The 15,409-nt window shown below is 51.5% G+C and overlaps 7 protein-coding genes across 7 annotated transcripts; 3 read left to right on the top strand and 4 right to left on the bottom strand.

Annotated features, from left to right (window-relative positions):
* Positions 1-1,240: 1,240 nt before the first annotated feature.
* Positions 1,241-2,461, top strand: CGGC5_v003179 (Mannan endo-1,4-beta-mannosidase A; the record flags this gene model as incomplete). Its single annotated transcript, XM_066151092.1, has 3 exons — positions 1,241-2,051; positions 2,108-2,155; positions 2,250-2,461. 3 exons carry the CDS (start codon positions 1,241-1,243, stop codon positions 2,459-2,461), a joined length of 1,071 nt encoding a protein of 356 aa, XP_066009553.1.
* Positions 2,462-2,996: 535 nt separating this feature from the next.
* Positions 2,997-3,791, top strand: cesA-1 (Multidomain esterase; the record flags this gene model as incomplete). The annotated part of the gene is made up of 3 exons (XM_032020713.1): positions 2,997-3,110; positions 3,160-3,477; positions 3,540-3,791. The coding sequence occupies 3 exons, from the start codon at positions 2,997-2,999 to the stop codon at positions 3,789-3,791; spliced, it is 684 nt and encodes a 227-aa protein (XP_031882229.1).
* A 413-nt stretch (positions 3,792-4,204) lies between these two features.
* On the bottom strand, positions 4,205-5,928 carry CGGC5_v003177 (uncharacterized protein; the record flags this gene model as incomplete). The annotated part of the gene is made up of 6 exons (XM_032020712.1): positions 4,205-4,516; positions 4,570-4,801; positions 4,863-5,200; positions 5,253-5,540; positions 5,595-5,735; positions 5,791-5,928. The coding sequence occupies 6 exons, from the start codon at positions 5,926-5,928 to the stop codon at positions 4,205-4,207; spliced, it is 1,449 nt and encodes a 482-aa protein (XP_031882319.1).
* Positions 5,929-7,460: 1,532 nt separating this feature from the next.
* CGGC5_v003176 (uncharacterized protein) lies at positions 7,461-8,675 on the bottom strand (the record flags this gene model as incomplete). Its single annotated transcript, XM_032020711.1, has 1 exon — positions 7,461-8,675. The coding sequence occupies one exon, from the start codon at positions 8,673-8,675 to the stop codon at positions 7,461-7,463; it is 1,215 nt and encodes a 404-aa protein (XP_031882318.1).
* A 542-nt stretch (positions 8,676-9,217) lies between these two features.
* Positions 9,218-9,574, top strand: eutQ-1 (Ethanolamine utilization protein EutQ; the record flags this gene model as incomplete). The annotated part of the gene is made up of 1 exon (XM_032020710.1): positions 9,218-9,574. The coding sequence occupies one exon, from the start codon at positions 9,218-9,220 to the stop codon at positions 9,572-9,574; it is 357 nt and encodes a 118-aa protein (XP_031882201.1).
* Positions 9,575-9,856: 282 nt separating this feature from the next.
* Positions 9,857-11,986, bottom strand: BEA4-2 (Beauvericin cluster-specific repressor BEA4; the record flags this gene model as incomplete). Its single annotated transcript, XM_032020709.1, has 2 exons — positions 9,857-11,791; positions 11,888-11,986. 2 exons carry the CDS (start codon positions 11,984-11,986, stop codon positions 9,857-9,859), a joined length of 2,034 nt encoding a protein of 677 aa, XP_031882316.1.
* Positions 11,987-13,574: 1,588 nt separating this feature from the next.
* CGGC5_v003173 (uncharacterized protein) lies at positions 13,575-15,119 on the bottom strand (the record flags this gene model as incomplete). The annotated part of the gene is made up of 3 exons (XM_032020708.1): positions 13,575-14,046; positions 14,102-14,564; positions 14,621-15,119. 3 exons carry the CDS (start codon positions 15,117-15,119, stop codon positions 13,575-13,577), a joined length of 1,434 nt encoding a protein of 477 aa, XP_031882317.1.
* Between the last annotated feature and the right edge of the window lie 290 nt (positions 15,120-15,409).

Below are 15,409 nucleotides of genomic sequence, written 5' to 3'. Positions count from 1 at the left end.
AGTGGCGGATACGCACGCTGAGGCCACGAGCTTAGGACTTGATAAGGATACCTGGCAGTTAGTGTAGGTGTTAACTGAACCGTTGATTTCGAAATGCACACGACGCTTAGGAAGAAAAGCTTCTTAGCCCAGCGCTACAAGGGCTATTTTGCGGTTTTGGATGAGCAGTACTACTCTTTTGGCGCTCAGTATCAGGCGATCTTGTTCTGCACGCTGTTCATCATGACTCGAAAAGGACCCTGAGGTAATAGAAGCGTCGGGAGTATGAACTTGGATAACACATGTGTCTAGACTGGTGGCGCTTTGCTAGTACTTGAGACTTGTTTTTTGTTAAAGTTATGTTCTATCTTGAAAGTATGAACTGTAATCTTATGTTGATATCGTCTGTAAAGAAGTGATTAATAAACACTTCGAATGGCGGGCGATTTACATCGACTAATTCAACCGGATAGGACGCTACGCCGAGGCAACGTCCACGGCCTATTCTGCACTGAAACCACCGCTTTCCCATGAGAAATGAGCTTCAGAGTTCATGCAACTGAGACTGAACGAGCCGCATCGAAACGGCTTCCTCTTGTGAAATGGAAACTGGCATCAGTCTCCTCCTCGACGCAGTCCTGTCATCGCTTCACACAATCACCATTACTTACCTCTTAGCCCCTTCCGGTACTAATCAGCGATCCCGAAACTAGCAAAAAACTTATACTATCATTTCATCTCGATACACAGTATTATCCCACCGGATGTAGCGGAGGCCATGATGGTTCCCCCAAGATCAGATACTCGGGGCAGCCGCTAGCATCGGCGCCGACTCCGTTGGGCCGAGGCCCCGCTTCCAACCCCGAAATGGCAACTGGTGTCTGGACGCGCCGCCATCAGCCCCACAAATGCACCGAAGAGGACGGACGGAAGCCTCCCCTCCGCCCTCGAATCAGGCTTGCGCCGTCTCGGCGAGCTTTATTTGCGGCGCTCACTCTCACCAAGACGCCGATCTCTCTTCCGGGAAATCAAATTACCGTTAATACGAGATGTTTTGATGTATCGAAATGAATTGCCGATGAACTCGGGTTGCTGCCAGATGCGTGTGTGACGCCCCTGAAAACAATCCAAGAAAATGGAACAAACTTTAGCGTTTCCTCCAAGCCTGTAAAATCATATATAGCCGGCCGAGATGTCGGGGCTGCCCACACCATCTCATGTTCTTTAGGTTCGTGGGACTCGACAACCGCCACTGCCGATCATGAAGGCCAACCTCGTCGCGATTCTGAGTAGCTTGGCCTGCGTCCAATCTCTTGCTGTCCCGGAGCCCAGGCAAGCTGGAAGCTTCCCGTCGGCAAGTGGGACGCGGTTCACCATAGATGGGCAAACCAAATACTTCGCCGGCAGCAACTCCTATTGGATCTCGTTCCTGACGAACAATGCCGACGTTGACCTTGTCATGGACAACGTCGCGAAATCAGGTCTCAAGATATTCCGTGTCTGGGGCTTCAATGATGTCAACACGATCCCCGGCAACAACCAGGTCTGGTATCAGTACCTGTCGGCCTCCGGGTCTCAGATCAATACAGGAGCGAACGGCCTGCAGCGCCTCGATGCCGTGGTTTCTGCCGCGGAACGGAAGGGAGTGAAACTCATTATCAACTTTGTCAACTTCTGGGACGACTACGGCGGATTAAGCGCTTACGTGAAGGCGTTTGGAGGCTCGAGGGAGAACTGGTATACGAACACCGCCGCTCAAGCCCAGTACCAGGCCTATGTCAGAGCGGTTGTAAACCGCTACAAGAGCTCCTCCGCCATTTTCGCCTGGGAACTTGCGAACGAACCCAGGTGCAAAGGATGCAGCACAGACGTGATCTACAAGTGGGCGGAATCAACTTCCAAATTCGTCAAATCCCTCGACTCCAACCACATGGTCACTCTGGGTGACGAGGGAATGGGCCTGCCTGGAGACGGGAGCTACCCATACCAGTATGGCGAGGGAACGGACTTCGTCAAGAATCTCGGCATCAAGACTCTCGACTTCGGCACTTTCCACATGTATCCTGACCATTGTGAGTGACAATACCTAACTAATCCGAAAAAGCAAGGCTGACAATAATGTTTTAAGGGGGCGTTGACCTGAAAACGTGGTCTCCTGGCTGGATCAAGTCCCATGGTGAGGCATGCGCCAAAGCGGGGAAGCCCTGCTTATTCGAAGAGTGTAAGGTTCCCCCCTGTCTCAAATGTCCAAAACAAAAGCTAACATCAAGGAGATGGTTCCCTGAGTGACCACTGCAACATCGAGAAGGCATGGCAGCAGGTGTCGCGTACGGCGTCTGGTCTAGGAGCTGATTTGTTCTGGCAGTGGGGAGACCAACTGAGTTCGGGACAGACGCACAATGACGGATTTACAATCTACCACGGTAGCAGCGACTATCAATGCCTGGTGGTTGACCATGTTAAGGCAATCAATTCTTCTTAATTTGCCGCGGGTGGCTTGTAAATAGATGCCTTCGCGGCCTTCTCGGCCTTTGACGAGTCAAGATGATGCACATACGTCTTACAGTTGGTCTTGAAATCTGGATGTGTGGGGGATTCCGCCGATCCTCGTGTTGTGAGAAACGAATCGTCCGAAGTCTTGTGAGATGAGGCTCAATCATTCGATGCGTCGAATGTCGGGTACCGTGCTTCCGCAAAAGTAAGCCCTAATTGAAGCGCAGCTTAACCATGGAAAAGGCCAAGCTTTGTCGGAAAATTGTGATCTGATCTAGGATAGACCTGACAATATTCCGCCAGCGCGATATCGAGGGATCGCCGCATAAGGTAGGATCCCACAGCCACATACTAGTTAGCAGCAGGAATACGAGGACCTGGATGCCGGATACTTCCCGCAATTGTTGCGCGATTTCCGATGTAGAACAATAAGAACCAAACTCACCCCACATTCGGTTTTACTTGAGAAATCCCTGACTCATTTCCTGATTAGCCAATTCTGCTTGGTAGAGCGTTTTCCAGCAATGTTTCTCGGAAATACCGTGGTGGTTGCTCTGAGTTTGCTCCAATTATGGGGCGTCTCAGCTGAAGATAAGGTTAAAATCATGCCTCTCGGGGATTCGATCACAGGCAATCCAGTAAGCTGTTCAGGATCGAGACTCGGACTTTGTACCTAACGCCTACAAGGGTTGTTGGAGAGCATTGTTGTGGAAGAAGCTCCAAGACAATGGCATCAAGAACACCGACTTTGTTGGAACACAGAAAGCGCAGGGTTGCGGGTTCGACTATGATGGGGAGAACGAGGGTCACGGTGGGATGCTGGCTGCAGACATTGCCAGCCAGAACTTGCTTGATGGATGGTTGAAAGAAATAAAACCAGACATCGTCATGATGCACCTGGGCACGAACGATGCGTGGAGCAACAGGAGGCCAGAGGACACTATTCAGGCGTTTGACAAGTTGGTGGACCAGATGAGATCGAGCAAAGATACGATGAAGATACTGGTGAGTGAACGGAAGAAGAAAAGCCTTACGTTACCCTGTTGATTACAACTAACCGCTTTCAGGTCGCTCAGATAATTCCGTTAAACCCCGATGGTTGTCCGGAGTGTGGCCGAAGAGTTGAGACTCTGAACAACGCTGTCGTGGAATGGGCACCGACGAAATCCAACGACAAAAGCCCTATTACGGTCGTTGACTGTCATAAAGATTTTGATGTCAAATCAATGACACGAGATGGAGTTCATCCGACTGATAAAGGGGACGAGCGGCTGGCTAATGCTTGGTACGAGCCTCTCGCAAAGGCTATCAAAGGCTAAACACCAAATACCAAATTGCATTGAACGGCTATCTCATTTGAGTTTGATGTAAACATGCCCAAGCAAGTGATCTTGATCCTGAACAAAAAGGATTCTAATACCAAAATGAGAGAGTTGTGTTTGCGGCGCAGATTCAATGTTTAGTAACTGGCTTATGAGCCTCTTACATCACTGGCAATCAAAAGTGTTCCCTGGAAGATTTACTGGTCTAAGGCAAGTTGACTTCAACTCAAATAACGGTGCACATGCTTGATCGTTATTTATTCATAGTTGCAGCCAGTTTGTCAGCTTGTTTAGTAAAGCATTCGGCAAAAGCATAAGCTTCTGAGTGACTCATGAAGCTGTACTATGTACACGAAGAGAAATCGCCTCGGAGCGTGCCCAAGTTGCAGCGTCTTAGCTGTGTCAAAACCTTACCAAGGCCACCACCAGGGGTTGGATCGCTTGACGACCCACACGCCACGCTCCATAGTGTTGATCACGATGTAGCCGCTCTTGAAGAAGGGGTAGTGACTCCAAGTGCCGACGTAGTTGTTCAAACCACCGCCCTCCTCGTTATCATCCTCGGGGTAGATGTCAAAGTAGGCAATTTCCTTGACACCCTTCGCTGTCGGATCTTTTCGAATAGATGAAATGTCCAAGATACGCAGACCGGCACCGTAGTTGCTCTGGTAAGACAAACCGCGGTTGATGTATTGGTTGTGGTCAACGCTTCGCACGGTTCCCTTTAACAGTTTGATCAGATTCATTGTTCGAAATTGGAGATAGAAGCACTTACCTTGAAAATTCCAGTCTGGCGCGGCGATGCGAGGCTCCTGATATCCCAGAAGTATGTGACGGGGAATCCATCAGCTGCAGGGCCAGTCTTGTTTCGCTCGTCGATCTCATCGTCCAACACGAGGAAATCTTGCCAGTTGGGGTCGATAATCCAGCCTTGATGAGTGTACGTAGCACCCTCGTAGGAAGTGCGCGAGATGATGTTGGTAGTATTCTTGTCGGTAACATCATAGCTAAGACAAGAGCGTCAGCAATCGGTGTCTTCGGGGAGTTGGCTCAATACGCCCGACTTACATGGTCAAAGTGTCCTCATTGTAGCCATAGCAGATATCACGGCCCCAGTACTTGACATCAGGTCCTCGATAAACGATGCACTGCGCGTCGTGAACGTAGCCATCGCCAGCAGCACATCCGAGATATTGAGGGTTGGCAATATCGGCGAGATCCAGGAACTGAAGCCCTGAATCACAAGGCAGGTTTTTGCGAGGCTGAGCACCGACGGCGACGGCATAACCCTTCTCTTCGTTGACCACAACGTTGTGGCTGCGACCCAAAGGCAGAGCCTCGCTCCAATGTGCCGTCAAGTCGCTTTGAGAGAAGGTGATGGGGTTCTTCGGGTCGATATCCAGAAGCTTCAGCGAGGTTAGTCGAATCCAGAACAGTTTAGTAATGTGGTGGACACACCTTTCGTAGATCAAAAAATTGGACGCCGTGGTCAACAGCCTCGCTGCCGACAACAAGGTAGTTCTTGTAAGTCTTGATCTCGCGCCACTGGCTGGGAACGGAGTATTGGGGAAGACGACCAAGGTAGATGAGCTTGCCCTGCTTCGAGATCTCGACGAAAGCAGCCCCATCGTATTGCCCAACGGCAAAGAACTCCCGTCCGTTAGGCGCCGTCCAACCCCAGGAGCCTGATCCCCTGCCAGTCGAGTTGCCCAAGGAAGCATGGGACTGAAAATCGTAAAGATCCAGCTAAAGAACATTAGACAGGCAACTCATACAAAGTCACGATAAAATTTGGCTTACATCCTTGCACCTGAAAGTCTGGAGAGGATCCCCCTTGACCAATTCAACCTTGCCGTCCTTGCAGGCGATGTAATCCTTCGGGCGGGCTGTCCATTTAGCAGACTCGAACCTGCCTTCGGCTTCAAACTCCTTCCACTGGGCCTGTTCATGGTTAGTAATCTCCTGTGATCTTTTTCTCAGAACCAAATTGACTCACAAGCTTGTGTTCCATGCTTTCCTGATGAGCGGCACCAGTATCGTACCAAGCTGACAGTTCAGCGTTGGGTTCCAGTTCCTTGGCAACGGCAGGCCCCGCCAGGGCGCTGACGGCCAGAGCCAGATGTGCGGTTCTCATCTTGAAATTGGACGGTATGATGCCAAGTGAGGCTGGGAACAAGCACCGGCGGTGGGTTCGGAGTGTGGACGTTGAGCGTAACGATCAAAGTCTGGGGGTCACAACGAGCAATCCATGGCGCCTTTTATACATACGCCGTTGATCTACTGGGCCCCCAACAAAGTACGACGCGATATTAAATGTGCATTACAAAAGATCCAAGTCTTACCACAGCGGGGTAGATCATCTGTGGCCCTGCATCTTGTGCCTCCTCGCCTGTCATCGTCATGCGCGGCCTGCAGAAGCCAAGGAATGGCGAAAACAGTCGTTCAAATAGGTTCATGTACTGATCAATAAAGTTTTGCCTCAGTTACCCGCAAGTACCGGTGGCTGCGCCCACATGCAGGCCATGAGTTGCTTAGGGTGATGAAAAAGGCAGGTGGAAGTGATGTCGTAACCTCTTGGCATTATTGCCCAACCCCGTCCAAGTTTTCCCGCCCCAACAGCTTGAGCCTTCACTATCCGATGGCTACACGTTCTCAATTCCAGTGACCTTTTGCAATCTGACGGCAGATCCGCTCTCGGGCGGACCGGACTCCGGGGTAGGTTGTCGATCGGGCAAACTCGCCGGCGGGTGTACACTACTGCATGTGGCGATGTGACCCCAAGCACGTACACGGGAACCTTTGTGAGCAGCCAGAGTCCCTTCGCGACTCACAATCCAGATAAAATGGACGGGTTGCTTGGATTTGTTACCCAGCTGCGAGGGTTGCTGTGGTCACTGGTGATCGTTGCATGTCTGAGGTACCTTTGCATGATTGGACTCGCGTATTTGTGCGAGCTCGTTTGTCTGCAGAAACGAGCGCGAACTGGTTGGAAGCGGCTCACTGCATGTTTGCCCCAGACAAATTGATCATACGTTTTTTTCTGCGGGCATTCTCTCGGCTACGGCAACCGATACTGAGTGTTCCAGCCACCCGAGTGGCTTTTTAAGCTTGGATTTAGGCTTCTGCGCCAGCTGCATTGGGTAATTCTTGGTATCTAGGAGAAGAAAGCGGAATCTTACATATACTGTAACTTCTCCTCCCCGCAAGCCGCCGAACCCTCTGTCTAGGTCTAAAGCTCTTTTCTGCACACCATGACGGCACGGAGGTACTGGGCCCTTCAATGCGGGCTGCAATGACAAAGGACCCGAAAATGGAAATGAAGTCGATGAAATAGTCGTGCTATTTGGCTCAGTTAAAGCTTATGGTGGGTACTACTTATCAACGCTTCATTCAATTGACAAGTCGTATTGGTAGCCATTTCATTCCACAAGTCCACCTTGGAGACGTCTAGCATACAGCGCATATGAGAGAAAGGGCACACAAGACATTTTTGTAAGAATTTCTAGCGTGATTTATGCTTCGCTACATGTTGTATAAATCTGCACCAAGACTCAGAAGGTATTAAGATGGAATGCTACAAATCTCTACAATGAAAATGTCCGATGACGCTGAAAATAGTTACGTAGGCATAGTCCCTCGAAATCACATTCCCTCGTTACAAAGCCCTCACCAAGGATATTTCCGAACCTCATCCTCCTTTTCCAGATCCAAACCCCTATCAAGCTGTTTTTGATGCTCGTTGTCAAGATACTCCAACAAAACCTTCTCATACATCTCTCGGCCCTTGTAGTTGGCAACAGTGTCATCCCAGCTACGAACAGCACTCGCAAGCCTGCCTGGAACGTAGTCTTCCGCAGCCAGGTCGGTGACGGGATGGAAGTAAGTCCGAATTGTGAAAACGACGGCTCGGCTCTTTGGCAAGCGACGTAGAGACTGTCTCTCGGAGCGGAAGAAGTGATTCTCGATGGCCTTGTTTTTCTCAGCTGTGCTCCAGCTCACGACAGGGTCGTCTTCGCCGCCGATGCTCCAACTCCATGGAAGCGAGTCGTCGACTTGGATGAAGTAGTTGTTACGTGAGTAAATCTGATCGCATCGCAGGCGTCTGAAGAAGCTTGCCATGCCGTTGTGCAGCTTCTCCTTGTAGTGCGGTACGTCTCCGGATGTGTGGATCTCTTCAAGAGATTTTCCGTATTTATCTTCAAGCCTCCAGAAGCCTGCAAGACAGATTGCGCCAGCAAGAAGATAGTACTGGCCATCGGGGCGTTCCATCATGATGGCCAGGTCATCTTGCACCAGCTTAGCAGCGATGGCCATGGGGTCCTCTGCAAGGGGCTTCTCGACGATGTTGAATGATTCGCCGGACCAGATATTGTCGATGCCCACGGCAGTGCGCTTGAACAACGTGGGGTATCGGTTCGGCAGGTACTGCACCAACTCCTCAAGTAGTTCCATCGCAGCAGCGTAGGCGTCTGGGTGAGTTCCGACAACCTTCGAGCCCCGTTCCTGTAAACGGGCGACCTTGTCTGCATGGTACTTGGGGAAGTGGTTGTCGAGCTCGATCCATTCCTCAGGCTGGACCGACCTTAGGCCCATGGTGACGTGGTACTTCGGGCCGTAGCGAAACGCCCGATATGGAAGAGGCTTCGTTGTTTCAATTGACCAGTTGGGGTACGGAGTTGGTATGGGCATCTTGTAGAGCTCGGGCTCTTTCGACGACTTCCCATGCTTGCTGTTGCTTGGCTTCAGGCCAAGGGATGTGCCTTTCCTGGATTTGAAGAAGCCGACCGAGCGGGAGATGTATGCGGCGGAGACAAGAACAAAGATACCAAGAAGCAGCTTCCAGGCTTCAGGGCTGAATGAGTTGACCAACATAATCGCCATGGTGGATGCAGAATGCGCTATCAACGGGCACAGACAGGCAAAGACTCGAAGCACGAAACAGTAATGCGTCTAAGAGGTCAAATCTGAGTTCACAACAGAAGCTGATATGTGGACAAGGCATGACATTATCAGTGCCACGGCCCTCCGAGTCAGCCGCTAACTAAAAATGGCACAGCTGCCCGGTCGCACAAAGCGCCGTATCTTTACTCCAGTCTCGTTTTCCCCGCGAGATCGGCGACAATGGAGAACCGATCCCCACAGACACCGTCCCGAGCTGAGCCGGAACGCTTGTCCGCAAGAGGAAATTACAGCCTATCGACCCTGGCCAAGCCGAACTTTGCTGGACTACCTCCCCATTAGCAACATCCGAAAGTCAAAGGAAGTTGAGATGGATGAGTATCATAAATAGGAGATGCTCACACCAGCATCATCATAACGTAACAATCAAAGTCACACACGCATCAAATATCACATCTAAATCTGTTATCATTTGGCCCTTGCAGCTACCCAACCTACACACTCTTCAATTCCATACTTTCACAATGGCCGCCTTCCAGCACTACGCGAAAGCCCAATCTACCTTCAACATCCCTCTGTTGGCAGGTGACAACGCCTACCTCGGTGACGTCTTCTCCAGCGATGAAACCAACCCCGACAAGCCCGTCTCATCTGGCCTCTTCCGCTTGAAGAAGGGAGAGCCTCTTACCTACACCTACAAGTACGATGAGATGAAGATCATTCTCGAGGGCGACTACACGATATCCGATGAGACCGGCCAAAAGGTCGAGGCGAAGCCCGGCGATGTCTTCTACTTCCCCAAGGGCTCGACCATCACTTTCACCACAACTGATTACGGCTTGGCCTTTTACGTCGGACAGCGCAAGAAGAGCGACTTCTAGGCTGTTGCTCTCGTGTAGCGTGTGGTACATAGACCGGGGGAACCGGTCATGGCACAAAAATGTGCAAGCAGTTAAATACATAGCATCGCTAGCTCCGTCAATTTGAATTCATGCTCCAAACTCGTCTCGTCCCGTTAACCTTGTCATGATGAATACTCTTGAGACCGAGATACTCAATGAACTCCACGGCGTCGCAGTCTCATGAATTAAGTAACCATTTCCGATTCTCAGGCCCAAAACGCCAGTGCAGTAGTGGTTGATCCGGCCATAAGTACAATTTCATTATCCAAACATTGACCGCAAGTTGTTGTCCTCCATTATATCGATCCAGTGAATCGTCGGTATCCCAATCTCGCTGTCGTAGGCTCTCCAAATGGTTTGCACCAGCTCTCTGGCAACAACCACCGGCGCAGGCGGCAGACTGCTCTCCAAGATGCCCAGCCGTCGCATAACAAAATGTCTGGCGCTGCTGATGTCTACTGAAAGATTGCCCATGGGCTCCTCCGGTACCGGGGCAGAAGCCATCTGGCTGATGTACAACGACAGGTTGTGCGAATCGAACAATGGCGGAGGGCTGATGACGCTCGACCTCGTGCCACCCATCAGGTCTTGCTGGAGCGAACCGAAAATGTTCATCATGTCAGACGACGCGGAATTGTCGTGCCGAAGACCGGTGCTAGCTGAGATGTACAGCAGCGGCTGGATCACTCGAGTGCCGGATGTCGTAGGAATGTGCTCCAGGACCTTGACGAGTCGAAGGGCTAGGGGAATGATCCACTCGTCCCATGGCACGGAGCCACTCTCCGTGACGGGGGACTCGGTCGGAAGGCGAAGCGAAACAAGATCCGGAAAGGTCTGGTAGAGGTGTAGCAACGAAGATAGGCGGTAGGCCTCTGCAACTTTTGCGAGGTGAGACACTGGCGTTGCAAAATCTCCGGTGTCAACATCCGGGCTGTCTGGAGGAAACTCCAGTTCCAAGAGCTGTTCCTCGAGGCGTTGAGCAACGATCAGATCCTGCAGCGCTGAAGAAAAGTACCGTTGCGGATCCATGCCTTGCCTCATGCGATGCCGAAAGCTTCGGCAAAGTCGAATGCAATCTGCAAATAGGCGGTTGATAACCGTGGAAACCCCGGTCCATGGATGGGGATCCCGTTCATGAATGAGTTGGAGTTGATTTGCAGCCAAGTCTTCATTGTCCTGGCTTTCGAGGGGCTCGTCGTCGCGTACCACCGCTAGAAGCATCTCGCAATATGCCAAGCTCTTGTTGAAGAAGGTCAGCATGTCCAAGCCGGTGGCGCTGAGGACTAGGGACTGCGTGTTCAGCCGCTGAATGAGAGTTCGCGCTTCGCGGAGGAATGGGATGCCAAAGCCCCGCGAATCTACCCAACAGACCGTCGTTCCGAGACAGAATAGCGAGAATAAAAGTCCGGTCGGAACGGCACGCAAGTCGGGTTGTGCCTTTACAAGTTCAAGCTCGGCCTGGATGAAGTCGGTTGCCCTACCCATGAGTCTGAGAGCAGACTGGCGCATGCTCGGCATCCTGGAGGCCAGAAAAGCGGCCGACATGCTTTCGAGTGAGCTACATACCGTGGAGGAGTTCCGCCAGTGGTCAATCGCTATCTTGCGGTTCATGTTTGCGCTCGAATCAAAGCCGGACCATGCTGGGCAGACCTGTTCAAACCAATTGACGATGAAGGCCGATGAAGTATCGGTGATGCAGCTCGTCAACTGGTAATCTGGTTGGGTGTTTTCTTCTGCAGATGCTGTTGATCCTGAAGATGCTTGCATTACAGAGTTCACTGATGGTCGCCGGGTCGAATCCCTCACTTGGGCCCTTGAAATATCGAAGTCCGCCCCCAAAGGACCCGTCGGGGTCCCGCCCGGAACCTTCTGACGCTCCTCATCACTGCGAGATGTGATTACTGTTCCCCTAGATGAAGATGAAGACGAGGATACTGAGTTGCGATGTCTTCGGTTGTTGGACGACCCGGGGGCCTTATCCTTTGAGACGCGACTTCGAGGTTCAGGCGGAGGCGCTGCTGTCCTTTCTGGTGACGTCGTTGTGGTCGTCAGAGAGGGATTGTAATCCTCAAAAGAAAGGCTCTGAAGGGCTGGCTGATGTTTGAATGACCACCTCAAGCCCTGCGCATAGCCCCCGCACTTGATGCCCTTCCGTGTGCACTGTTGGCAAACGGGTCTGGACTCGTCGCATTTAAGCTACCCGATAAGGGTCAGCGTCTGCGTAACATTTTATTTGATTTCATTGAGCGTTTCTTGGGCTCAAGAGCAATTGAAGTTTTGATCAAAACGTACGTGTTTGGCTTTGCAGGTTACGCAGCCTGATCTCGAACGAGGGTTGAGACCCGTCCTTGTCTTGGTTGATGCCGTTTTCGGATTCCTCGGCGAAACCATTGAGTTTCGGGAGGGGAAATGCGGGTATTGTATGTCTGGGCGCACGAGGGAAAGGTCTTGATGGAGTAAGCTGATATCGAACGATATGGTTACTCAAATGGGCAGATCGGATATCAGCTCAGCAGATGTTGAAGATAGGACGAGGGAGCAGGCAGGTTTGTTGATGATCCAGAGCTGCTTTGCCGGGCGCGTTTACCAGTTTGTCGTTGTGGGAAGGGGTCGGGGTTGGGGGGCACGCATACAGCACGTCCCATCTGCGGCGATGCGCTGGAAACGCGGGGGGAGGTGTCCATCTGATGACGCATATTTGTATCTTAACATATTGAAGCCAGGCAGATGATAAGCTAGCGGTGTCTATGATTGGGCCTAAGCTAGCAGGTTGGTGTGTGAAACTGGCGTTGGAAGGGTTCCGAGAACATCCTTGTAGCGGGGGAGTCTTTGCAGCGCGGTCCAGCAAAATGACCGATTCCAGTTGTGGTTGGTCTCGCTGCGTGTTAATGCAGGCCAGCTGCTGGCCGGATTGCCGTCTAGCACCAGCGCGGATAAAGATTCTACTCGTTGGTTTGGGTATGAGAAAGGCGCCAATGGCAACTAAAATCGAAGAAATGTCTTCAAGCATCGGCAGACATAATAATACACATCAAACTTTGGTAAGCTCCAGAGAGGCGCGCTGAAGTGACGGTGCAGATCTAGGGCCGGAAAACGAAACCCAGCGTCCCGTCCCTGGCTGAGGGCGAATTGATGCTTGCTTGATAGGACCATGTATAGACTCGCCCAGTGAGTCACTGGAGAAACACCAACAGCCCTCCTGAGAGGATCTCTAAAGAGTTTCTTCTGTTGATTCGCATCTGTTTATGCCTCTCCAAGGAAGAAAATACGAGAGATCGCACAGCTGGAAACACCGAGATGCCGCAACGCCGCCGAATTGTCTCCAGTTATTTCGGCCCAGCGGCGATAAGAACAAGCCAAGGGACCAGAGAGGGCAAGACGAAGGAGACCAGGCTTCCAGACCCAGATTCACGGCGATCAGGTCTGCTTACCCCGCATTATGCAGGCATCCAGGCCAATCAAAGCCTCCACATTGTGTCTTTATCTATTCCCTTACTGGAGTCTGACCCAGGGTTATGAGATAAGCCTGCATACACCCCTCTTTTCTTCCCACTTCTGCCGCGCTCGTGTCCACATACCGTGCATTGTATCTCTGAAGGCAGTGACTTGGTCTCACCTCAGGGCTTCATGAGTTGGCGTTCTCTAAGGACTCGAATATATGTCGTCAATTTTGAAAGTTCTGGCTCTGTACTAACACTGAAGTCATATGAGTTGTTCGATGGCAAGAATGTGATCAATGGTTAGTCTCAATTCCTTCTTATTGTAATGTCGCGACAACAGAAACAATAGCCCTCCGCCAGGTCGGTCACAAGCATTCGTCTTAAACGTAGCAGGTTTCAATGAAATATATTCATTATTTCTGTACAGATTTGTAAATTCTCGTCTCAATACCGTGGACACTATGAAATACTTTGTGAATGTGTATTCTCTCATCCGCCCAAACCATCTCTCATTATTCGTAATGCTGAGTTCTCCAAACTCATGCGACAGCCCACTTCCTCTCCCATCCTGGGAAGAATGGAGCTTCAGCCAGAGTTTGATGCGTCCAGTCCTTTTCTATCATTCCCGTCTCAACCTGAAATCGCTCATACGCCTCCAATGTTGGTTTCGCAACATGCTCCACGTGCCACACGCCCTTGTACTTCAAAATGTTTTCTTTGCCCTCGTTTAATACCTTGAGCACGATGGACGGAATATACGGCTCGTCCTTGAACTCTGACAGCGGGGTGAACAAAGCCTTGAAATTGAAGACAACGGCGCCAGAGAGGGGGAGTCGGCGTAGGGTCTGCCAGTCGACTCTCAAGTAGACGTCTTCGGGCTTCAAGTCAGGGTTCTGGGACTCTCGGTGGGCGATGTCCGGGTGGTCGGCTGGGAGATACAGCGGCTGTCCCATTTCCAGGCCCCATGATCCACGTTGAATCGGTTTAGATGTCGGCATCTTGGTGAAGAAGCTGGTCATCTGTGATCAGTGGTGGGTAGGTTACAATATTGAGGGGTCAAGCTTACCGATCCATGCTGAACTCCATCTTTTCTTTGTAGTCAGGAACTGTCTTGTGAATGCCCGGCAAGCCCTGGCCGACCTTGTCCTTGAGATTCCATCCCACGGAAGAGCAGACCATACCCCCACGGAGGAAGTATCGGCCTGTCTCGTGGTCTCTGAGCATGATACCGAAGTCCTCGGGGACGTTGTTCAGGAGGACGATGAGCGGCTCAGTTGTCTTGAGGTCGGTCTCGGTATTGAGGATGCGGTTGAAGAGAATCCCATCCTTAACCTGGAATTGGTTTGGATATCTCGTACATACGAACTGTAGAACCATCTCCATGAGCTCTTTGCAAGCAAGCTCACAGCCTGGAAGACTGTCCAAAACGGCGTTTCTGTGCTTGACGTACAGCTCCTGGCGCTGGGCAATGCGTTCATGGTATGTGTTCTCAAGCTCGATCCAGAAGTCTGTGTCCATCTTTGTAAGGGCTAGTATTTCAACATCGTCAGTAGAGAATGACTAAACCAGAGCAAGATGAACATACACATCGTCTGGTGATAGGCCCATCTGAAGGGACGGTAGGGCCGGGGGACTGCTTTGTTGATGTCGAAGTCCTTTAGCGGCGATGGCAGCGGGACACCGGACAGAGTCGCGTAGTCGGGGAAGTCACCAAGAGACCGGATGTCATCGACACTAAAGCCGCTAAAGTTGAACTCTCCGGCCGGGGCAGATCGGTAGTCGGACCCCATTTTGAGGAGGGGCTTCGGCGTGGCGGCCAGGTCCACCTCCGTGATGCCGGCATATTGGGGTCCGAGCTTGGCGAGATTGGCCCTCTGCGACGGCGGGAACGCGTTCACATAGCTCTGCTTCTCGGCCGTACTCACAGTGGACTGGCCCGGTGATGAATCGCGCCGGAACTTGTTTGAGTTCTTGCGACTGTCGATGAGCAAGCTAAGAAGGTAGATCAGACCGCCTGTGCATGCGGCGATGCTAAGCGCGGTGAGTGCAACATGGGGACTCGCGAAATCAAACACAAAAGACATGGCGGAATAGCTTTGATGGCACAGATTAGATGAGCAATGAACAACGCGTCAGAAGAACGAGAGCTTGGGGTTATTTACGCGCGACTCGGGAAAACATCACCGTCTATCAAACTGACGGTCTATCGCATGCCTCTCGAACGCACATATGTTTCTGGAAGAATTAACCTGCCCATCGTCAGATGCTACACCTTCGGCGATCGATGCGCCCGATACGCCATGCGGCACGTCTATGCGACAGTATCCAGAGGCACGCCCTCTTCATCTGACACCCGGAACGGGAAAGATTTCAC

Source organism: Colletotrichum fructicola, assembly GCF_000319635.2.
Source record: "Colletotrichum fructicola Nara gc5 chromosome Unknown KSG_Nara_v1_contig02, whole genome shotgun sequence".
Classification (NCBI taxonomy): domain Eukaryota; kingdom Fungi; phylum Ascomycota; class Sordariomycetes; order Glomerellales; family Glomerellaceae; genus Colletotrichum; species Colletotrichum fructicola.
Note: the sequence above shows the minus strand (reverse complement) of the source record. Positions and strands in the feature narration are given on the sequence as shown.